General features: G+C 44.5%; 2 protein-coding genes across 5 annotated transcripts in view; one reads left to right on the forward strand and one right to left on the reverse strand.

Moving 5' to 3' along the window:
- The window catches only part of kif18a (kinesin family member 18A), a gene marked incomplete at its 3' end in the record, with an annotated part of 31,811 nt that extends 28,343 nt beyond the window's left edge, over positions 1 to 3,468 (reverse strand). For all 3 annotated transcript variants that reach the window (XM_048230884.1, XM_048230882.1, XM_048230881.1), the window contains 2 exon segments: positions 2,248 to 2,611; positions 3,339 to 3,468. In XM_048230884.1, the coding sequence (XP_048086841.1) occupies positions 2,248 to 2,566 (319 nt within the window).
- Positions 3,469 to 3,520: 52 nt separating this feature from the next.
- mettl15 (methyltransferase like 15) overlaps positions 3,521 to 25,384 on the forward strand; it is a 107,851-nt gene continuing 85,987 nt past the window's right edge. The window contains exons 1-2 of one of the 2 annotated variants that reach the window (XM_048230885.1): positions 3,521 to 3,585; positions 4,327 to 4,606. In XM_048230885.1, coding sequence (XP_048086842.1) covers positions 3,584 to 3,585; positions 4,327 to 4,606 — 282 coding nt within the window. In that variant the 5' untranslated portion in view covers positions 3,521 to 3,583. Of the gene's footprint in view, positions 3,586 to 3,699; positions 3,931 to 4,326; positions 4,607 to 25,384 lie in introns of those variants that run through there. The other variant, XM_048230886.1, reaches the window with a different exon arrangement.

The following is a 25,384-nucleotide window of genomic DNA, read 5'->3' on the forward strand; positions in this document are numbered from 1 at the left end:
CAAGCTCACAGCTCTGAGTGTTCATGTGTGTGTAGGGCAGACTGTCCTGAATCGGGGAATATAATTGCTATGTTGGAGGGATACTCTAGGGCTGAGCAATTTACAGAAATATTTGCTGTGTGATTTACGGAAATAAATGGCATTTTTTATTTAGTGATGAAAAATGACCTTTCTGCGCTCCATATCTGTGACACGAACTGATCTGACCTGACCCGAGGATGCGTGTTAGCCTGCGTGCCTATGTGTATGCAGTCATAATAATTCTCAACTTTTTACTGCATTGCCATGAGGTGTTTATTTGTTGAACAAATTGGGATGCAATGTGAGCCTTGAATTGGACGCCATGCAGGAATTTGCTAAGATCTCAAAACCGGATTATAAACATGCTTTGCCACAAGAACAGACAAAAACATGGGGTAAGTCCAGCTATATGAAGGCATATCTATACGATCACGGGTCCGCAAGTAATTAAAACGAGAGTAATGGGTGTGCAGCGTTGGTTTGTGTACATGACGTTATTATTTTGCAGTCACTTCGTCTGTTTTTATAAGCTAGAAGGGTCGATAAACATGGTACCAATGGAAAGCCCTGTGACCCCTCTTTCATCTGATATGCTTGCCATATCGATGCGATCACGGGTTCGCAAGTAATTCAAACGAGAGTAATGGGTGTGCAGGTGAACGCAGAGAAGTATAGACTGTAAATATGATGCAATTTGATTTAATTTCATGATTTTTTTTAATTTTCATACTTGATCGTACAGACAAGTGTGTAGTCTCGTTGGAAAACCCCTTCTGCTCTGTCATGCAATAAAGGGTTCATCTCGCTGCGATGAACAGTTCCGGAGCAATGTAACAGAGAAGAAAGGGTGTGTTTTTTGACGCACTTTGCGTCAATCGGGTTCTAAGGGTTAAATCAGCTGGATATTATAGACATTTTTTTCATTCAGTGATGAAGGTCTCCCTGTGGCAGCTTCAAATTTTCATCAAATTTGTGCCATTTAATGAAACACTGTTTAATGTCAATCGTTCAATGTGTGTACTTTGCCAAACTAACTGTGGCCCTCAGACTAAAACTATTGCTCACGCCTGGACCAGACCCTTGCATTTTTTCATTTTTTTTTTATACTGGAAATCATTTTTTTTTTTAAAGCCTTATCTTTCAAGATGGCACATTGCACTAAGCATTTCACTGCATGTTGTACTTTGTATGATATCGTATGTGACAAATAAAATTTGAATTTGATCTAAACACAAACAAACCGGAGCTAGACCATTTATAAGCTTGACAGTAATAAAAAATGTGATTTAAAGATAACATGGCAGTACACCTTGTGTTGTGAGGGTAGCATAAAACTGAGGTTTTAATGGTAATGCCCCAATAATGAGGCAATGATTAATTTCTTAACAGCTGCCTCTTTGACCAGAGAGTTCAGGAGGACCTCTTCTCTCAGTTCAATAGCCGATGGCAATGAGACATGACTGTAGCAAGGAAACACACACACACACACACACACTCTCTCTCTCAAACACACCCACTGTTGCCATGTCTCTGAGCAGTAGTCACTCTCTAAGAATGCCAGCTCTGCCGAGCGCTACAGTGTGACCTTGGCAAGCTTGTTTGAAAGAAGCAAACAAAAGAGAAACCGAACAGACCTTCGCTACCACATCACCTGCTTCACGTCATCAACTGACACACAACGGGGGAGAGAGAAAAATAAAAAATACATATTATGCTAAAAAATGAATAGCCTCACACAGCCAGGAGCAGGGCATTCATAAAACAAACACCTCTCTGCTCATGCAGATGAGAAGGCTCACACAAACACCGCATAACAGCGTGACTCATTGAGGGAACACAGTGATGACCCCTATCCACAAAAGTGAAGTCTCTGTCAAACATTACTGGGGGAAAAATGAAGACCTGGCAAATTTGCATGCAATGTGTTTAACAATCTGTCACAGGTAAAGGCCAGAGTCCTCTTTTCTGTCACCTCGGCTGTCAGAGGGACAGGGTGAACTAGCCTTCCAAGGTCCAGCATAAAACAAACTGCCACTGTGATGCAGGGGTCATCCTATGCATTTAATTCTAGGCCCCTAAGAAGGGAGATTTTTTATTGCCGTTAGCTTTACAAGAAGCTCTGAGTGAACATTGTAATGTCAACACTGACATCATTGCCAGAAATATTATTGCAATTAGTTATAACAATCTAGCAGCCAAGCCCACGTAAACACACGCCCTCCTCACCTGTGCAGTTGTACCCATTGAGAACGCCGTCCACGACTCCTTTGGTGGTGTTCTCAAACACTTCCACCTGCTCACTGGTCTCCCCGAAGACGTTATCGAACACGAACTTGAGGTCTTTGTTTGCTCTCTTACGGACGTCTCTGTTGGCTATTTTCTGCCCACGGAAAAACGTCACCTCTTGCTCCTTGGGGTCAAAGATGAGCATGTGGCTGTCCACCACCTGGACCACCCTCTTGAAGCCGGACGTCTGCTCCCGTTCGTTCGGGGGTCGCACACGTACAACCACCTTGACGTGGCTGCACACATCTGGGCCCCCCATCCTGTCTGGTGGCTGTCTTGTAATCTTTCAGAGCAGTGGCGTCAACTGCTCAACAAAGATCAGCTATGATTACTAAAAGGCACGCATGCACAATATGCTAAGTAGTAACGTAAGTTCACATCGGTTGATGCCAATGTACAATCTATCAATCAATCATCACAACCGAGCAGGATGACAGAAATGAAGCTGGTTAAATAACGTTAACCCAGACTGTTGACAACGAAATTACTTTGATCTAATCTCTGCAACTATATTATCATGTAGCATAAGTCAGATGCCAAATACCATTAGCACACAATGCAACTAACGTTAGACATATTCAATACAACTACAAAAATGAACAAGACCTTAAGGACATTGGACATTTTACCTCGTCCACGGGCCAACTAGGTTAGGCTCGCTGAATTAGCTAGTGCTAAGTGGCATAGTTGGCTAACATTAGCTACTCAGTGGAAATGTTACATGACAGATTCCCATGGGTTAAATGGCAAACATACCTAACGTTGATATCGATGTGTGCAATGTTTGAGGAAGTATTGCAAGCACATCGTAAATAATCATAACATGTATGCACACAACATGATCACGATTGACTACAAGCTATAATTGAATAAATACTGGTAGATAGCTTTTTAGCTGTAAGCTAAGTTCGTGCTTAGTTCTAGGTCCCACACGTCATTGGAAGAACTGTTGGGGCTGTCTGGAGCTTAGCGTCACTCTTACAATATCAAAAAACAGCAAAATTACAGACAAAACAATGAAATCATCATACCTTGACAGAATGTGAAATCACGTTATAGCAGAACTCCACAAATACCTATATTTAAAGTACAATGAAAGCTATCCAGAGAACAGGATGAAATTCTCAGCGCGAAGATTTTCAAACACAAGCCTCTCTCCCGTCGCAATAACAGATTGGACGAGGACAAGGCTGCGTCACATGACGTCAGAACACGTTGATGTACACAGAGCGGGGGATTTTGAAAATGCTAACAGTAAATGTTTTGCAACGGCTAAATGTAATGCTTATTTCGCGTTATGTTTTGAGCAATAAACCCATAAAATAATAAAAACGTATTACTTTCCTATCAATGTCATCTGTTAGAGAGAATGTCGTCGGTCGAAGTCGAATAGCAAAACTGGCTAGTTTCTCTCAAGGCGGAACACAATGTCTGTATCTACCGTTCCGTGTAGGGTTCATTTTGGGGTGTACCGAAGGAGCATGTATTTTACTGTCTAGCATTACCGGTCTGGGAGATATGTAGTAAAATACCCTTTTCTCTTTGCGATAAAGAGTCATTTGGAGTCTGAAAATACGCAACGTGCCCTGTGCAGTATTCGTAAAAGTAGCATTCCTCGTAGGAGTAAGTTATCTGTCTGCTCTCCCAAACATTGCACAGGACATCCCCTATGTTTGCTTGCTCGCTAACTTGTTCTCTCTTCCTAGGTTATTCTAATGTCTGAATGTACAAAAAATATTATACTTTACGATCTCAGGCAGAAAGATGTTTGCATAAATGGGGATAGTGGAAATAAACTAACCATGTATCATGAACCACCCCTTCTTTGCTGAACGTTACTATTCCTTTCTTGTTTTAAGACTTCAGTTCCAAACCACATAGACTTATAAGATATTTCCTATTTTGTGGGAAACCAGTACTGGATCTGTTCTGATAGTATACAGCTGATTCTGTTAGCTGATAGCTGTTTGTATACAGTCTAATATGTCAATAACACCACTTTGTGTGCGTGTGTGTAAGGGTTCGGATGTGTCTCCGTGGTAATGGCCTGGTGTGCAGGCTGGCAGGCAGTTTGTGGGCACCAGAATGTCCAGCACCGCCACACCGGCTCTGCTGGAGGAGGTTGTGCTCATTAGCGAGGCTGTGTTCCCACTTTGACCCCCTGGGACTCAGCAGCACCGCTCCAAAGAGGACTGCCGCCACCTCGTCCGCCGGCCCCAGCTCGGGCCAGCAGACTCTGCTGCACACCCCTGTTATGGTTAAAGAAGTGCTAGAAAGCCTCGATCTCCAGCCAGGGCAGGTCAGTGTTTTCACTCTCTCTCTCTCTCTTTCTCTATCTGTTTTTTTCTCTTGTGGTCTTCTATTTTATCTGTCTCTCAAGCTTGTGTTGCTCTCTAACAATAGACTATTAAAAATAACATTCAATAATTAGGCCTGACCACTGGGGGTTTGTGTACATGTAGTTAGTTTGTGAAAGGTCATGGATATTTAGGCCTAATTAATATCCATGAAAATACAGGGGAACGTTTTGAAATGTCACTGAAAATGGGTGATGGGTGATAGCACACTAAGGGCCATACTCTTTCATGCACTTATGTCAAAATGGTGCGTAACTACGCGATTTTCAGCCTACACACATTCTACCCTTGACTGAAGTTTTTTCCCCCTGTTATGCACATCAGAATACTTGGCTTGCTTCTTCCCAGTCTTTGACAGAATAAAACAACTCTCGGAGTTGGACAATCCATTCGGATTCGGTTCGTTTCAGAGTCTATTGTGGTTAAGAAGACGGCTTGGCTTTTGAAATACCTGCTGTCGTGGCTCAGTGTCATGGTCATTTGAAACGCCAAACATTCTGAGGTGCTGCCATGGTTATTTAGCTTATGATGATTTTCAGGGTTTGCTGTGCTGTTACATGGTGTTATGAACACTTGCAAGCATCACAGGTCACTAAGGGTTCCTATGCAGGAAAAGACCCTTCCCTGAGGTAGGGGCTGAAAGAGTTATAGGAACTGTGGTTAGAGGAACTTAATTATCCCCACATTGGTCCGGTCCGAACACGAGAAAAAAGGGTTCTAGGAACTGCAAAAATCCCTCCGGTGCGAAAGGGACTTAATCATTGTCCTTTCACCAGAGACTCTGTTAAGCTGCTGTGCTGGTGGTGCCTTGTGCTAGAGCTGATCTGAGTTGCCTCTTCTGCTGGACTGCTAATGCCTGCAGTGTTGCCAACTATTTCAAATGGAAAGTAGCTAAAGCCAGCTCCAAAAGTCGCTAGATGACGTCATACACTAATTTGCATATCAATTACGTCACCAGGTCGTGACACCACATTTAATTTAATATATATTAGGGTAATTGATACACTTTACACTTCTGTACATCTTGTATGGCTACACCAGAATGAGCATTAAGTGGCTGAAAATCAGTCATTTCCAACCTATTCCCAACTGCTGCATTTGCTTTGCACAGCTTGAAGTCTGAAGCCTACTTTCCTTTGTTGAACGGTGCTGGAAACTGTCTCCCTGTTTCCCTGTCATCGTTGCTCTCGTCTCGTTGACTCTGGTTGTAATCTCACCCGAAGTTGCTGCACCTTCCAATAACGTTGTCTGAGCTGTTAGATCTATAGAACATCTACTTCCGTGGATAACATGGGCTGATACTACATAGGCCAGTCATTACTTTTGTAATCATGGGGCAACGCTTTGGGCGAACTCGATGTACAGTAGGGTAGGCCTAATTCACAAACAAAACAGCACTGAGACTCTTACACAGCACAGCCGAACTCACTGCTCACTCAGAAGAGTAAAAAGGGACGTTACATGCCATCACATCAGAGTCTCAAAAAGTCTCCAAGAACGCCAGAAAAAGTAGCTAGATTTGTCGCCAGTGGCTTTTCACAAAAAAAGTCGCTTGGGGGGTCTGAAATTTCGCTAAATATGGCGACAAAGTTGCAAAGTTGGCAACACTAAATGCCTGACCAGAGATCATGTGCATTGAGTTTTTGTTGAGCGTCAGATAGATTTGTAGAGGGGAGAAATTACTGTATTTTGACTGGTTTAACTGGACCAGTGCATGTGTGGTGATTTGAGCTGTTTAATTGGCTCCAATGGACTCCTCTGTAAGGGGGTTGACAAGCATGTAGCTGAGCTGTGTGATCCTGATGGCAAACTTCAGTCCAGGCTTCATTTGCTGAATATGACAAAGGCGTGTTTTGTATTGGATTCATTCAAAGGCAGCCGTGGCCTACTGATTTGGGCTTCGGACTTGTAACCGGAGGGTTGCCGGTTCGAACCCCGACCAGTAAGAACGGCTGAAGTGCCCTTGAGCAAGGCACCTAACCCCTCACTGCTCCCCGAGCGCCTCTGCAGCTCATTGCGTCAGGAGTGTGTGCTTAGTGTGTGCTTCACCTCACTGTGTGCTTCACTAATTCACGGATTGGGATAAATGCCAAAATGTATCCAAAATTTAGACCAAATTTACCTCACAGGATCAAAAGAGTATACTTATACTTATACTCTACCAAAGTAAGTATGCCTGTACAATAACTTTGTCTTTATTAGAAACCTGGCTCTCTGGCAGTGATATGTGTTGGATTTCTGTTTGTATCTGTATCTTTCTTGTCTTCCCCCTCCTTATCTCTCCATCTCCCCCCTCCCTCTCTCGTTCCCTCTCTTTCTCTCTCTCCCCCTCTCCCTCTCTCTCTCTCCCTCTCTTTCTCTCTCCCCCCCCTCTCTCTAGCCCAGTGTTTCTCAAACTTTTTCAGACCAAGGACCACTTAACAAATAAAAAATAACCTCACTGACCACACCTAGTTAAAAAAAATAAAAAATCAACAGTAGACCTACTTCAACAGTATATTACACAATAGGCCTACTCACAAAACAACCTTGCTTATTGTCATTGCACCTTGCTTATTGTGTCAGAGGATTGATATGACTTAAACCGGTGTAGATTACATAGGCAGTGTTGCAGAACTGTTTGGATTAACATACAAGTCGGTTCAATATTGCAAACAACTCATCTATATTATATTTTACCACGTCTGCTCGCGGGCCACTTGGGATACCTTGCGGACCATACTATGAGAAACACTGTTCTAGCCCTATGGACTCTGTGCACTAGCTTACTTGGAAGTCTGCAAACCAGTTTCCTGTTCGTTGACATCGCTGTTAACAAGCACCTGAAGAGTAGTGCTTCAGTTGTACCAAAACGTGGGCTCACCGAAAATCCTTCCCTCCTTATTTTGTGCAGCCCCTGCATGTACTGTAGGCTGGCGTTTTTAGAAAGTAGGTGGAAGCTAAAATCACTTTTATAACGACTTGAAGCTGTATTAATATTACCCGAGGTATTTTTTCCAGACTTCTACTGACGTTGTTTGTAATAATTACTGACATGGCGAATTCGTACAGGACTAAAACCCCTGGTAATAATTATTTTACCCCAGGTCTCCATGGAAAAAATGAATCCTGTCCGAATAGGGCATCTCTCTCTCCCTCTTTCCCTCCCTCCCTCTCTCTCCCTCCCTCCCTCTCTCTCCCTCGGTCTCCCTCCCTCCATTTTTTAAAAGTAGTACCACTCCTTGGGCTTTTCCTCCCTCATGTAGTTGTCCCCTCAGGCTAGCAGCAGCACAGACAGGCTGGGTACTTAACCGCGCCAGCTTCACTTACTGCACAGGAGACCTGTTTAAGTGCAGCGACATGTCTGACCACATTAGCCTCCGTGTTAGCCATCAGGCCTTTTGAACTGCCATCCATTTGTGAATGAGATGGGCTCGTTAGACTGTGTGTGTGTGTGTGTGTGTGTGTGTGTTGGTAGCTTCAGTGCTTCCTCATTCAGACATACATCATCCCACCACATTCATACAATTATCACAGATTCCATCTCCACTAAAGCTCTGGCTGGCTTCTATTCGTAAGGAAAGCCATGTTAAAAGCAGCTGAAGAACAACTGGCTGAGTGGCTGGACCTTTGATGAGAACAACTTATTCTTATTGAGTGTCTCTCAAAAATGAAAGGCCTCCAGTCTGGGGTGCTAATACTGAGGAGTAATTTTTGGGAACCACGTGTGCAACGTTTTCATCTTCGGGAGTATTTGCTAATAATGATGGCAGAGTATTGTGAGGAGACTCCTTAGAAACAGCCTCCAGCAGAAGCTGTTTTTTTTTTTTTTTGGTTTTGTAATTCAGTGGGAGCTACTAGTGACACACCACAGATAGAGCCTAACCCTACCCTTGCTGTAGTGCTGGGGTATGACCAAAAATGTATATAATTTTTTCTTACGGTTTCACGGTATATGACGGTATTTTTTTTTCATGCAAAATCAGATGTTCACAGCATTTCCTACAGGTTGAGAGAGGAATTGCTGCAGTACATTGAGTAAGGATGGTCTATTTTACTGTCATGATGTAGAATAACTCCACACTAGTGGTAATGTAGTTTTGCATGGCCCCAGAAAATGATGCTGTTTACAAAGAGCCATTCATGATTCTAATGAAGAATCTAATCAAAATGCAAAGATAATTGCAGTCATAATACAGAACTTTTACTGTGCAAATTACATCTTGTATAAAATCAATACAAAAAGTAGTGCAACTTGCAATAACTATACTTTTTTGAAAATTATACAATTTAAAACTAGATGTACCGCAGAGCGGTACAAAATATGACCGCCGCCCAGTCCAGCACATTTTTTCCACAAAAATAAATCACGCTGAAAGGCCTATATGATTCTAACTGTCTCACTAAATTGCATTATCCACCCTCAATTCTCACTGGTATCTGCTAGACAACAAGTACCAAAACATGATTAGTTCATAGATTTCACATGTAAAATTCATTTTATACAACCCCACCACCATCTTGCCTGTTCATAATTCTGAGAAATTCTTGAATTGTGTGCATGTGTGTGTACACGTTTATGTTTATGTGTGTGGGTGTGTGTGTGTGTGTGTGTGTGTGCGTGCTTGTGTGTTTGCCTGCGTATGTGTGTTTGTGCATGTGCATGCATGCATACATATGTCTACTCTGTGAGTATGTGTCATACGTATGATTACTGTGAATGTATGTGTGTGCGTGTTATCTGTTTATGCACATGTGTGCACATGGAATGGGTTGACATGGCCCCTTGAGATCAACATACAAAAACAAAATGGTCCTCCTAAACCTTACGGTTCTCGAGATATTCACAGAAAACTGTGTCTGCCCTACCCTCCTTTCGGGGGGTGCAGTCCAGCGGGGGGGCTACAGATCAAAACGAAAAACTATGGTTCCATGCTATCCATATGGGGTTACATGCCCACCAAGTTTCGTCTACCCCGGTCTTTCAGTGTCCCGGGAATCCTTGACGGAAATTTGGACACGCGAAAAAGAAAAAAAAAAAAATCTGACTAAACCTATGTGACCGCCGCTTCGCTGCGCGGCGGTAATAATAAAACCTCTCTGCTAATATGCTTACTCTGTCAAATAGGCCTATCAGAAACATGCCTTATTGTTATTGTGTGGTTTGCATGACGTTAGTGGTAGGCAAACGTTAACTTCATGTGGATGTGGATGTCTTGTCTATGGTCTTGTTAGCCTGCCATGAGCTTCGGATCGGTTCGCTAGGCAAAACATTAACAAAAAAGTTCGTTTTGGTGCACTGATGAAAGTCAGGATAATTTCTAACTAGCCAGCTAGTATTGCTCAGTTCATGTCTATAACATGCTTTACTTGCTACCTGGATAATTTCAGCGAATATTCTTAAGGTGAGATGAATGATAAGATCATTAAACTTCACTGTGTTCGGTGGGTTGCTAACTAACGACATCACCTACTAGCCAGCTAGTTACAGCTGTTGAACAGTAACGGTAAATCGTGACGGTAAATCCCTTTCAATCCAGTATCCCTTTAAGTTTTTCCTTAACTAAAGAAACAATTTAAGGTATTCTGTGCAACACCCTTAAATAAACCTAAGGAGAAATTAAGCCTTAAGGGTCATACTTCAGGGGAAAAAACTTAAGGTGTGTTGTAGGGCTGCACGATATATCTAAAATCTATCGTTATCACGATATCAATGCTTGCGATAGACATACCGCCAAGATTACTTAATTTTCGAAACATTTTGATACATTTTCTACATTTTTGAATGTCAACATATTTTACCAAACCGATGCTGTCATGCTGCCCGAGAAGCCCGTTGATCCCCTACCAGTTTAGTGTGTTAGTGCGCGGTGTTTTAGGTGTTGGTGGGAGCTAAGTCGTGATGGCTGAAGATAGTGGGCAAGGTAGGTTACACTTGGGTGAAGAGGGATTGGTGACTAAAAGGAAAAGCACGTCTGTTATATGGAAATATTTTGGTTTTATGAAGGATGACGTGTTACAAACACAGCGCCAAATGCGTCCTTCTCCACCGTGTTAAAATAAACAATTTCTTAGTTATAGGATCAGAAGATATGTCTTTCACTGTAAGGCTTGTATTTCATGATTTGCGTTTAGCAAAAGCCCCAGACAGCAGCAGAGAGGTAATCAGGATTCGTTATTTGTAAAAGTTGTTTAGCCTACTTCGTTGGACTGTGCGATCGCAGCCCCTTACTTTCACTTTCCGCTGCCCTCGTAGTCTAGCGTGGGATGCACAGCGTATGAGGTTTTAGATGAGTGACCGCCGCGATATAGCTTAAGTAGCTTTTTTGCTAGGCCCAGTGAAGGCTGGCAATGTGGAATATTCCGCTGGTTGGTGCAAGTGCTCAGATTGGCTGTCTATCCGTCTTTTAGGATGATTTTCCACACAACTTCGATAGCCTAGTCAGTAGGTCTCTTAGCTGTCCACTTTCATCAGGCCATATATAGCCTAGGCTACATAATATTTTATATTTTTTATGTAGAAAATTATACATTTATTTCTGTAATTATACACGGGTTTCTCGTTTACCAAAAACTAGATGCGCGCGCAGCCATGGGGCAGAAGATGCTTGGTGGCCGTCCACAACGTTATAAACTTAACCAAAATAGTCGGCTGCTGTAAGCTACAATCGGAATTTTTTGTATACCCCTGTTGTCTCAATGATATACCATTTCATTTCAGGCTATATTTCAGAGTTTGCCGTTCATTTTCTTTATTAATATAACATTGTATTTTGTCATTTTTGGTGAAGACATGCATTCCATTAGGGATATTGAACATATTGAACATTCTCTAACCATCGTGATTTCGAATTGGTGCAGTTTTCAGCATAACAACTCATTTTATTCTATTCAAGGAGAGCACTGCTCTATGCTGTTCTATGGTGCTTTCTACCTCTTAGTTGCGCACACATGTTTTCATGACGTTGCATAGAAATCCATGTATACATTTATCCCCCCCCCAACTACAGTCTATGCTAGCAGCAAGTAGAATGGAGATTTTATTATTTTTTTAAAATTAAATATCGCAAGTTATATCGTTATCGCAGTACTCAATAATGTTATCGCATATCGCATGTTTTCCTAATATCGTGCAGCCCTAGTGTGTTGTGTTTACCCTCACTATGCCTCGTAGTCGCACCATGCGTGCGTGTGAAAAAAGTCCCGTCTGAAACACTGTCGTGCGGCGCAGCGTTCCAAACGTTGTGTAATCAAATACACCGGTATGGCGGTATATTAAAAATTCATATCATAACGAAAATACACAACGGTATATGGTGTGAACCGGTATACCGCCCAGCACTACCTTGTTGTATTAATATTGGCTTTGTTTTGGTTTTCTTTCTTGACTTTTTCACAGGGCATATGTGTGTTTTGTGAAGCGGTGTCTTTGATTTCATCTCTTCTTAACATCTTCAAAGAGAGTGACAAATCAAAGCAAAGTTCACGCTGTCATCCGCATGTCTATGGGCTTTATTAATGGCACTGACTTCAGGAAGACATTACTGAAACAAAGCTTTTGTTGCCTTCCCTAGGGGTAAAGTTGGTCATCCCCATGCCTTGACAAGTGAGAACCAGTATAGCTGTTGTGGATGTAGCATTTGAATATTTTTTGGCGTCAACCTCACATCCACTGATTAATGATATAGATCTAAGATGCATAGGGCTATGTATACTTAGTGATATTCTGGGTCAAAGATGAGTAAGGTGTTTCAACCAGCCAAAAAATAAAAATAGAAAATGATCTGTTTTCTTGTTTTGATAATGCACACCAAAAATGTTACCTATATTATTAATACACAAAATTATTTTAGTATTTATTTGATGTTTTAATTACAGAAAGCATTTTTTTGGAAATGTCTTTCTATATGATGTCTTTGATCCATCTTTAGGTTAGCGCATGCATTGCAAATCAGCACGAGATGGCAGGCAGCGAGGAACTGGGGAGAGTCCCATGCGCTCTAATTTGACCTGAAGGTGACCTGCCAGTCACACACGCCGAATCCATGGTGACATTGATGGACAGATCTCGCTCTGTCAGAACATGCCCCCATGCAGTGATTGGCCGCAAATAGCTGTCCAAGCCCAGCAGCTGAATGGGAAGCATCAAATCAAAACAGAGCAAATGAATGCAATGTGTCTTGAGTACAAAGAATTGTTCAAGCGATTTGTACTTGTCTGAGACAAGTCATGTCTGTCTTCACCTTTATAGGAACCACATGGTTATTAATTTAATTATCTCATTGTTGGGATCACGAGCCAAGTTCTGCACACACACACACACACACACACACACAGACGTGCTCATTCAGGAAAAGAGAAAAAAAAGCAAAGAAAAGTTTGTTGTCAAACTTTGAGTAGTTTGTTTTTTTCCCCCTTCATTTTTTTCGTGTTGCAAGTCATCGCCTCTGTCGCTGTTTTGGGGGAAGTAGCTTAGCTGGAAGGAGCTTGGCTTTCGTTAACGTGTGAGTGCGGACAGATGGGTATGAGTCAAAGGAGCCTTCTGCTGAGGAAGACTGGACCAGGCTGGACCACAGCACAGTGGTGTGTGTGTGTGTGTGTGTGTGTGTGTGTGTGTGTGTGTGTGTGTGTGTGGGAGGTGCAGGCCTTGGAGGATTGGTGTGTATGTATGTGTGTGTGTGTGTGTGAGAGAGAGAGAGAGCTTGCTGGTGTTTGTGCGTGTGTGCGTGTGTTATGCATGTCTGTGTGAGTGTGTGTGTGTGCGTGTGAGTGTGTGTGTGTGTATGTGTGCACGTCTGTGTGTGTGTGAGCAAGAGCGTGTGTGTGTGTTTGTTTGTGTTTGTCGGGGGGTGCAGGTGTCAGGTCAGTGTGCTGACTCAGCGGACGGATCTGTGATGAAAGCACGGTGTCCGGTGGTGAGTGTTGTCCGGGGGCACCGCTTGCCGCTCGCCTCCCAAACTTGCACCTCTCTGAAAAACTTCACCACCAGACCGCCCATGGGCCAACTGGTGTGAGGGTGACTGCCAAAGCTCCTGTCTAAAATTAACCAAAAAAAAAAAAATAGCTGTAGTGCCTCTCTCTCTCTCTCTCTCTCTCTCTCTCTCTCTCTCTCCTCTCTCCCCAGTCACTGTTCCCTCGTAACATCCACCCTAGTTTGGCTTGTGCAGGTCTTGTACTCTCATCAAGGCAAGTGGCCAATTTTGGTAAGCACGATTCCAATGGGAAAGCAAGTGGTTGAATAAGCATTCAGGTCAACGACTCTTCTACTGCATTTAGCTGACGTGAATGGGAATGGGAGATACTATATTTTAACTTACTGATGTGTAGACACCATTTCTGGAGCTGCTCCTTATTAGGATAAAGACCAAAAAAACTACAAGTATTTATTTTTATTTTCTTATTTATTCATTTATGCATTTAGCTGACGCTTTTAATTCAAAGTAACTTACAAAGATGGCATCCCGGGAGCAACTTCGGGTTGATTGCCTTGCACAACGGTAGTAGTCGGGAATCAAAGCTACAACTTTCTGGCTCCTGCTTACAAGCAGAGTTCAAATATGCACACAAAGAAGTCAGTTGTGGAGAACCTTCAGAATTTGTGTCTGTTTTTGTCTATGTGTGTACGCAACTGCATCACTTAAAGGAACCATATGTAAGATTGTGGCCAAAACTGGTACTGCAATCACTTTCAAAATACTGAAGAGCGGCGTATCCCCTCCCCCTCCCCCCTGACTCGGGGTTGCCAACCCTGATGGCGAAAACACTACTGACCATTGATTAGTAGATGATTGGAGGGTGGCATCAGGCCAAAACACAACATGACATGACAAAACACAACATCAACATCAGTTGAGGGCTGCAACTTCACTTTTTAAATGACAATATCCTGGCCCGGACTACTGTTGTCAGTGATATAAGTATTTGAAATGAACATGATTTCTTAATGTCTAGTGACATATCAGGGCCATTTTATGATTAATTGAAATATTTTTCTTACATACGGTTCCTTTAACACATCGGCCCTGCTAGTAAGATGAGGTGAGGCCCCCCCTCTCCTCCCCTTCTCTCCTCTCCTCTCCTCTTGCTCCCCACTCATGCTAAGTAAGGGTTTCACTGACATCTCAATGAGGGTTGTTAGCCTAACACACACACACACACAGAGAGGCTAGCCTGCACACTCTGAAAGGAGTCATGAGTCAGACTCATGTTTTGATTGGCCATTGTGTAGCAATCACTTTCGCTGCAGTACCGGCTGCTCTATGGGGCCTGATTGGAGCTCAGAGAGAGAGATAGAGATCGTAGAGAGTGAGAGGGTAATGATAGAGTGAGAGCAAACGCTGCAATTACGCCAAAGTGGGTAAATGCAGGCTTTCAGCATCCCCTCACCTCCCACGCACTCACCTTAACTGCTGTATGCACACACACACACACACACACACACACACACACACACACACACACGCTCACTTGCTCACTGCACAGAAGTGTGTGTGTGTATGTGGACGATGGAGGATTCCCCCTCACACACCCCCGCCTCTCTCTGTGGTTTCTGGCAGACTGCAGCTGAACAGGGAAGGTTGCGTTTGAGGCCTCTGCTATAAAAACTGCAATTAGTATTCAATCATACCGTCTTTTAACCACACGGCGCTTAAGTAGTTTTAATTGGTGGTGTATACATTTTGTGTGAGTTTATGTGCTTCTGGATAGACAGACATGCTATAAGACTAATAGGGTTTGTGACACGAAACCTTTGAGTTGAGCAAGTTTATGAGAAACACAGGTGTAAACTGATGAAGGGTACCTGTATCAAATGTGACCAGTGATAGTTATCAGAAGGCTACCATTGTGATGCAAAAACCTGTGTGTGTGTATGTGTGTGATAGAATGTGATCAGTGACAAGGGTGCATTAGTGCCAAGGGTTCACCAGGCACTGGTGGTTCAGTGTTAGTTTTTGTATTTCTTCTTTGAGTCTCAATTTCAGTGTGTGTGTGTTCCCAGCTGTTCTCTCTCCAGCTGCTAAACACCCCCCCCCCCAGCACTCTGCTGTGTAAATCGTCCAGGCTGGGTCGGCCCCATTAGCTGCCAAATTAGCCTTGAAAAGATTACATTTGCTAGTACTGGACATCAGTCCATTCACCTTGAATAGCAGCTGCGCTTAGCCCAGACCCATAACCACTTTAGCCTAATTATCTTAGTCATCGGGATGCAGTCCTGCCATTTGGCTAATTAAATAATGGCCTGTGTGTGTGCTGTGTGTTTTGTGTGTGTGTGTTAGAATTCTCAGAGCCTCACAGAATGAAATAGCCGATGCTGGGGTGGTGGTCTGGGCGGGATGCTTTTGTGTGTGTGTGTGTTGGTGGGGTGGGCGGTGGAAATGCCGTTCCTCAGCACAGATGGAGAGCGGTTTTGCAACAGGATGAGCAAGCGCGAGGATCCCTCTCACATCAGAGCGAGGGCGGGAGGAATCCGGCCTCCGAAGGTGTTAAACTGTGTGCGTGTGTGCGTGTGTGTGTGTGTGTGTGTGTGTGTGTGTGTGTGTGTGTGTGTTTGTGTGTGCTGCGTTATACTGTTTATCTGGCTAAAGGAGTAATGGCATATCTTTGTGTGGGTGTGTTGTTGAAGATGTGACTGTGTGTCATTCTATGTGTCCGTGTATGTTGCTAAGGGAATTGGACTTTGTGGGTGTGTGTGTGTGTGTGTGTGTGTGTGTGTGTCTGTCAGGGCAGCCTGTTTCTCAGTCTGCAAGCTGATGAATATACACACACACACACAAAGATCTCAGGAACGACACCCCACTAAAGACAGGCCCTCTCAAATCTCAATGCTTGAAGTTGGCATTTGGAGCTGAATGGCATGTGATTGTGTCATGGTTCTGGTATTTTCTAACAGGTTCTATGAGTGTTCTAGCATGTTCCAATCCCTCTATGGTTCTCCTTAGGTTGGCTGATTATAACGTTGGAGCCTCTTCGCTAGGCTAATGATTGGTAGCGGATGGTTGTAAACTTCTGTTTAGTGTGTGTAGGAGATGAATGTTTGACCTTTCCTGTGTGTGTGTGTGTGTGTGTGCGCATGAGACAGTTCTAATTGATTGAGCAGTCTGTGCTGATCTCAAGGCCCTGCCGCAATGCTGACATTCAGGCTTGTGATGGTGTCGAGCTAACGTGCTAACTCTGGTCCGTCATGCTAAAGGTCCCCGCTGCGTTACATGGGCTTCGCTCCTGCTCTCTCACGACTCTCTGCGGCACAGACTGAGCTCATTTCTCATGTCTCACACACACACACACACACACACAGGCATGGTGGGACTGCCCTCATTGTGAGTTAGGTGGATGACCGCATTACTTAAAGGTCTTAACGAGGGTGCAGACACACACACACACACACACAATCACAATCACACTCATGTGTTAATCAGGGTTGCAGATTGCAGAGTTGCCTCATGATGACGCATAACAGCTGCAAATGAACAAACAAACAAACCAACAAGTAAATATGTTAATGTCAACATGAATGATAAAGCAAGCAGCCTTTCACTTATCAGCCCAGGTGTGCATCTTGTTTGTGTTCTCCAGAGACAAGTCATAGACATGTTATCTCCAAACATGAACAGATTTGCCCACTGTGTGTGTGTGTATCTGTCTATGTGTATGTGTGTGCGTACATAATCTCTGTGTGTGTGTATGCACAGCACCTGTGTGCGTGTGTGTGTGTGTGTGTGTACAGCACCTGTGTGTGTGTGTGTACAGCACCTGTGTGTGTGTGTGTGTGTGTGTGTACAGCATCTGAGCATGTGTGTTTGTACATGATCTGTGTGTGTGTGAGAATGAGTGCACCAGTGTGTTTCTGTGTGTGTGTATGTGTGTGTGTGTGTGTGTGTGTGTATGGGGGGGCGAGTGCTGGTGTTGCCTAAATCCCTGGTATCTGAGCGCAGTGCTTTGTCACGGTGGCAGGTCCACCCACCACCACCTGATGGATTCCCCCCGGCCTCCCCTAGAGCCTGAGCAGCCAATGATGGACTGTCCTGCCCCCCCCAGAGCCACCCCCTCCAGGCAGGCATTCGGCCCTCGGCCCACACCCAATACAGACATGCCCGTGTGGGCAGTTATCTGTTTTATTTTATTGGCTACTAGAATCCCCCCACAACACACACACACACACACACACACACACACACACACACACACACACACAGACAGGCACACACACAGACGCACACACACACACACACACACACACACACACACACAGATGTGCGCAGTAGACACAGTGCATCCTCTCCCCCGGCTACCCTTCAATGAACAAGTGATACAGGGACATGATATCTTGATTGGGTGGCGAGGTGTGTGCTATTGTGTGTGTGTGTGCGCGGGGGAGGCTGTATAAGGAGTGTGTGTGTGTGTGTGCGCGGGGGAGGCTGTATAAGGACTGGGTGAATCCTCGCCTCTCTGCTTGTCATCAGCAAGTGGTGTGTGTGTGTGTGTTTAGTTGAAGAATAATGAGCTTGGCAACTAAGGGAGAATCCACCAACGCAGCCCCCCCCGCACCCAAACACCACCCCCTCCAGGGTTCTGCTAAGGGCTGACGTGATGTCATTGGGACACCCCCCCCCTCCCTTCTGCACTGATACTGCTAATGAATCAGACAGAGCTCAAATGGTCTCTCTCAAACACACACACACACACACACACACACACACACACACACACACACACACCTACCTAACAGGCTTTGGCATCTGCAGTGAGCTTGAGGAGTGACTCCTTTTGTTGTAAACTTTTCTCGACGCGGTGGCGGTAGAAGCAGGGAGAGGAGCGTGCAGTGTGGTGTGAGTGGCGTCTGTCTGGGTGCAGTTTGAACATCAGTAGGCGTCGCCGGCGGATTCTCATTTCATGTTTGCTGCGCCATGTTATTTGATGAGCAGTGAGGAGCAACATTGATTCCTCTCAGTTGAGACTTTCGCCCCCAGCTTTTTATTGCAGAGATGTTGATTGGAGTGTGTGTGTGTTTGTGTGTTTGTGTGTGTGTGTGTGTGTGTGTGTGCTCATTTGTAAGTAGGGTTGTCAGATAGTGTTCCAACCTCCTCTTCTCCTTCTCTTTTGTTTACTTCTCTTTCCTTTTGTCTTCTCTCACCATTTGCTATGTCCCCCCACCCCAACCTGTATTTCTCCTCCTCTCCTCCTCTTCCTCTCCCCCTCTCCTCTTCCTCTCCTCCTTCTCCTCCCCCCCTCTCCTCCTCCTTCTCTCCCCTCTCCTCCTCATGTCCTCCTCCTCTCCTCCTCCTCCTCTCCCCTCTCCTACTCCTCCTTTCCCCTCTCCTCCTCTCTTCCTTGTTTTCTCCTCTCTTCTCTCCTGTCTTGTCCTCTGTCTTTTTCTTTTCCATCACTCCTCTCTCCTTGTCTGCCCCCCCCCTTTCCCTTGGTAGGAACCCCAGTGTGGGCCTGTGTGCAGGTGAATAGTCCCCTCATCTCTTCTCCTCTCCTCTCATCTCTTCTCCTCTCCTCTCATCTCTTCTCCTTTCCTCTCATCTCTTCTCTCATCTCTTCTCCTCTCCTCTCATCTCATCTCTTCTCTCATCTCTTCTCCTCTCCTCTCATCTCATCTCTTCTCTCATCTCTTCTCCTCTCCTCTCATCTCTTCTCATCTTTTCTCCTCTCATCTCTTCTCCTCTCATCTAATCTCTTCTCCTGTCCTCTCCTCTCTTTTCTTCTCCTCTCTCCCTCTCCCCTCTCATCTCCTCCTCTCTCTTCTCTTCTCCTTTCCTCTCTCCTCCTCCCCTCTCCTCTCTCCTCCTGTCCTCTCTTCTCCTCTCTCCCCCTCCTCTCCTCTCCCTAATGTGGGCCGGTGTAAGACGAGGCAGGTGTATAATCCCCCCCCCCCACCCTCCTCCTCTCCTCCTCCCCTCTCCTCCTCTCCCCATTGCGGGCCGGTAAGAGGAGGCAGGTGAATAATTGATAGCTGTAATTAAAACCATGCGCAGTAGAGACCATGGCTGATTGACAGGCCCGCATGTGGGCCCTCGCTTTCATAGGGGTGCAGGTTTAGGCTTATCACTGGCCATATGACTCTCTCTCTCTCTCTCTCCCTCTATCTCTCTCTCTCTCTCTCTCTCTCCCTCTTTCTCTCTCTCTTTCTCTCTTTCTCACAATCACTCTCTTCTACATCTGTTTTACCCTCTCCTCTCTTCTCATCTCTCTCTTTTTTCCCTCTCTTTCTCCTAGTCTCTTACGATCCCCTCCCCTCCCAGCTCTCTCTCTCTCTCTCTTTCTCTCTCTCTCTCTCTTTTTCACATACCCAGTCTTTCCTTCTCTGTCTTACACTCTCCTCCCTTCTCTTCTGTCTCTCTCTCTCCATCTCTCTCTCGCTCTCTCTCATGAATAGACAATTGGTGTATTGGCGGGTGGGGGGTGCATTGTGAAAGCGAGTCCGTGACTTCATTAGCCAAATGCACTCAGGACTCAGCCCCACACAGATCGCCTCGCCTCGCTCACACACTTGGGCTGCGCCATACCAGGTGGCTGGCCTCCCGCTCCATGGACCATTGTGTGTGTGTGTGTTATAGAGTGAGTGAGGGAATGAGTTAGAGAACATGCCCCATAACAAAATAAGATATCATTGCCCCACTGCACATCATGGTATTGAGTCAAATTCATGACACGAAGTAAATGCAAATGGTATTTGTAACTAAAGCAAAGTTGTTGCGTTTGTGTGTGTGTGTGTGTGTGTGTATGTATATATATATATATATATATATATATATATATATATATTATATATTGTCCCCCTGCAAATCTTCTAAAGTTTAGAATCTAAACCCATATTTACTGCCAAAAAGAACATAGATAACATATCAAATGCTGAAATTGACAAATTTGACTATCTCAAGAACAATATCATTTTGAATTAAGGACGGGGCTAACAAAAGGCTTGACATGTTGATTAATGATAAAGAAAAGACCAAAAGGATTCTGGTGCTAATTAAGGTTAACTTGCACCGAGTTTCAACTTGAACCGATGCCGAGGTATTCATCACTCTGTGTAGACCTGTGTGGGCAGATAATGCAACAATAAAAACAATAATGCTCCTCAATGTGAAATTGCGAAGAGTTTGGAGATTTTACCATCTATAATGCATACATCATTAAAATATTCACATAATTCAGAGAAATCTTTATAAACAAGGGGCAGGGCTGAAAAACATTATTGGATGGCCATGACGTTTGTGGCCTCAGAGGGCATTGCGTTAAAACCAGACTTGTTTCTGTAAAGGAAAGCATAGTAAGGGCTCAGGAAGGACTCCGATAATCATTAGCTATGGACACAGTTTGATGCTCATCCATAAATGCTGGTTAAAACTCTGCCATGCAAAGAAGAAACTGTATTTAGACATGACCCAGAAATGCCTCATTAGAAATGGACAAAGCTGAGGCGAAGGGGAAAACTATCTTCTGGTTAAACTACTACCTCAATAAAATGTCCATTTAAACAAATAATTTTGCACTTTCCTCACTTTCTATCAATATAGGGGTTATATGATTTGCAAATCATAGCATTCTGTTTTTATTTACTCTACCGGTCAAAAGTTTGGGGTCACTTAGAAATTCCCATTCCACTCCATTATACACAGAATACCAGCAGACGTCAGTTGCATTGTTTTTTTAATCAGAGCAGCAGTTTTCAGATTAATTATGTGCTTGCATAATTGCAAAAGGGTTCTCAAATGTTTTCTCAGTTAGTCTTTTAAAACTTTCGGCCGAGTTTTTATCATGTATGGCAGAGCTGTGTGTGTGTGTGTGTGTGTGTGTGTATGTTTGTGTGTGTAGTGTGGCATACAGCGGAGGTACTGTGTGTGTGTGTGTGTGTGTGTGTGTGTGTGTGTGTGCGTGTGTGTGTGTGTGTGTGTGTGTGTGTGTGTGTGTGTGTGTGTGTGTGTGTGTTGGTGTTTGTGAGAGAGGAATGTGGGGGTGTTGTGAGAGACTTAATGATCACTGATCGACTTGCTGCTGCACTGCCTGAGACTCGAGGAGGGGGAGAGGAGAGATGAGGAAGATGAGGAGGAGGGAAGAGAGGAGGAGGGTAGAGGAGATGACAGGATGATGAGGAAGAGGAAACTAGACGTCCAGAGTTTGCCCAGGTTTCCTGAATAATGTAACAAGTTGGGCTGGCACGTCTTCCTCATACAGTTTGAGAGGAAACACACACACACACACACACACACACACACACACAGCTCTGCCATACATGATAAAAACACATACACACACACACACAGCTCTGCCATACATGATAAAAACACATACACACACACACGTGCACACACATCTCAGTTACGTCACATGGCACAATTACGTAGTTCCATCACCCTGAGCTGCATGACACTGTCCCTTACCACTCCGTCACACACACATCCCAAGACACACACACACACACACACAACCTCCGCTGTTTTTTGCTGTCATCGTGTTACTAAGCAGCGCTTTGCTTTATTGCTCCATCACATCACATCCATTTACGCAACTCTTTCTCATTCTCACACGCACGCACACACACACACACACACACACACACACACACACACACACATACGCACACGCATGCACACTCAGAAGAGAGTTCAGTTCATGTCACCCAGTTCCACGATACGTCCTGACGGAGGTGACAGCCCTCCATGGTGCTCATACTCCATGACAACGGAGGAACAGCACTCATTACTCTGAGGAGGAAGAGATAAAGAGAGTGGTGGAAGATAGATGGAGAGAGAGAGAGAGATAAAAGGAGAGAAGAAAATGAATATGGGGGGGGGGGCTGCCTGAGAAGAGATTTTGACTTTTACCCCCCACCCGCCCCGATTGAACCACTATGCATCAAGGACAATTGAACACAATTAGCCCCATACCCCTACAATACTAACCTGACTCTCGCCAGATGAATTTCGCTCCGCCTAGCTCCACTCATCCATCTGGGATCGCTCCATTGGAGAGGTGCTTCAGAAGGCTGGGCTTCGAAATCCTTGCATATGATTGGATAAGCCACTTGTCCGTCATCTTTATTGACGTGCTACTTCAACCACTCACATCGGGCCAACCCGTGGACGCTGATGACGCTTTGCTTCCTCGAGCGCAGCCGTTGTTTGAATCAAAACAGTCTCACAGTCGCTTCTCCGCTAAGTCACATCTATGAAACTCCCGCCCTGCGTCCTTATTGGCTCTACCATAAAATCTGGTGTCGAAATCACTTCTAATGGAAGCGATCCCAGATGGATGTGAGTGGAGCTAGGCGGAAGGAAATTCATCTGGCGAGAGTCAAGTTACTATAATACTGCTGCAATACACAAGTGGTGCAGAGAGAGAGAGAGAGAGAGAGCAAACAGTTATCGAACCAATTTCATTATATGGCAGTGAAGTGTGGGGTCCTCTTATGTACAATGGATTTGAAAAATGGGACAAACACCCAATCGAAACCCTGCATGCAGAGTTCTTTAAAAGTATCCTCAAGGTACAGAGGAACACACCTAACAATGCATGCAGGGCTGAATACCCTTTACTAATTAAAATTGAAAAAAGAGCTTTCAAATTCTTCGAACATCTCAAAAACAAGCGACCCCAACTCCTATTGTTATAAAGCCCTAAAAAGCCAAGAGATGAGTGTAAAAACAAGTCCCCTCATCCAGCTAGTCCTGAGACTCACACATACTAATAGTACAACTAACACAACTAATAGTCAGCCTCAGGACCTTGCCACCCTTTCTCAAACAATACGGCCTAACCAAATTATAAATGCAGAAAAACAAAATTACTTATCATATTGGACTGAAACAACAAAATAAACTTCAATGTTATTTGGCCCTAATCAGAGAGTACACTGTGGCAGACTACCTATCCACATTCACTGATATCAGACAGAGAAAAACCTTGACCAGGTACAGACTAAGCAATCACAGTCTGGCTATTGAGAAGGGCAGACACAGGCAAACCTGGCTGCCCAGAGAAGACAGGCTGTGCACCAATTGCAACCAAGGTGCCATAGAAACAGAGCATCACTTCTTGGCTGAATGCTGCCAATGGAAAGAGATACGAGATCAATTCTTTCCTAAATTCAGAGAAATGCATCCAGACCTTCAAAACTTTAAGGATCCAAGTCTAAGAATACTATTAGGAGAGGAACAAAAGAGCCGCGCAAGAGTCGCAGCAAGATATATAGATGCTTGCCATAAACAAAGGGAGTCACTTCATCAGTGAAGCACACAAAAAGTCAAATACACACACACACACACACACCATCACATACACACACACACACACTGCCGTTGCAGTAATGTATGATGCATGATGTTTTGTTTTATGTCTTTACAAACTACTACGTACATGTATGCTTTGGCAATACAAATTGTATTTTTTGTCATGCCAATAAAGCTCAATTGAATTGAATTGAGAGAGAGAGAGAGAGAGAGAGAGAGAGAGAGAGAGGAACAGGTGGAAAGGGAAAAAGCAGGACAGGATATGAAGTGTTGGTGTTGGCTGAGGAACGCTGTGAGTTGCAGCTCCTGAAATGCTGTTTTAATAACGCTAACTGGAGCATCCCCACTCCAACAATCAATATTGCAGAAAGAGGCATAGGAGAGCGGGAAAATCAATAAATATGTTTTTCTACCCTCATTCCATCTCTCTCTCCCTCTCCCTCTCCCTACCCCCCTTTTCTCTGCTGAGACCTGGAGCAAAGTTATTACGGAGGCTTTTATTACAATATTTGCATTGTTGCCTGGCGCGCACGCGTGTGTGTGTGTGTGTGTGTGTGTGTGTGTGTGTGTGTTTGCTCACTTCCTTGCTGGTGTGTGTGTCTGTGTCTGTGCGATAGCGTGCGTCTTGGGCGTCTGTCTTGGCGTGTGTGTGTGGTGTGTGTGTGTGTGCGCAGTCGCGCAAGGCGCGTGCGTGTTTGCTCACTTCCTTGCTTGTGTGTGCGTGCACGTGACTGTGTGTATGTGCCTGTGTGTATGTGTGTCTGTGGAGGCATGCAGATGAGGCTGCTGCCCCTTGGACAGTTGGGAACGTGGATGACTCACCAGCTTACAGGCGCGTTCTTGATGGGGGCCTGACTGCGTAGGAGAGAAGGGCCCAGGTGTGGGTGTGTGTATGTATACTATGACAGAAGGGCGTGTGTGTGTGTGTGTGTGTGTGCGCGAGTGCATAGGAGAGTAGGGTTCGGGTCTGCAGGCATTGCCTCAGCCCAATTATCATGCTTCATAATTTGTTGCATCTTCCATACTTAGGCTTTCCGTTGACGAAAGAAACAGTGTGCGTGTGTGTGCGTGCATGTGTGCGTGTGTGTGCGTGTATTAGGTGCGTGTGTGTGTATGCGCGTCGCAAGGTGTGTGTTAGCAGTGTGTTATTGCGGCGTCGCGTTATTGATAGGTGCGCAAAGTGTCTTGTGAAATGCGGCGCGTCGTCGCGTCGCGTGCGTCGGTCGTGTGTGAATGTGTGCGGCGATGCGATGGTAAGTTATTGATGATGATGATAACGTCGCGTCGCGTGCACAAAAGTGTGTGTATTATTAATGCGTCTTGGCGATGTGTTTGCAATACATGTGTGCGATGTGATAGCGTGTGTGTGTGTTATTATGCACACACACGAGAGACAGGCATGTGTGTGTGTGTGTGTGTGTGTGTGTGTGTGTGTGTGTGTTTATTTGTGTGTGGAGACAGAATCAGTGTCTGATAAGTATTAAGTATTTGGTTTGGTTTGTTTAC

This window comes from Alosa alosa, chromosome 21 (assembly GCF_017589495.1).
Source record: "Alosa alosa isolate M-15738 ecotype Scorff River chromosome 21, AALO_Geno_1.1, whole genome shotgun sequence".
Classification (NCBI taxonomy): Eukaryota; Metazoa; Chordata; class Actinopteri; order Clupeiformes; family Clupeidae; genus Alosa; species Alosa alosa.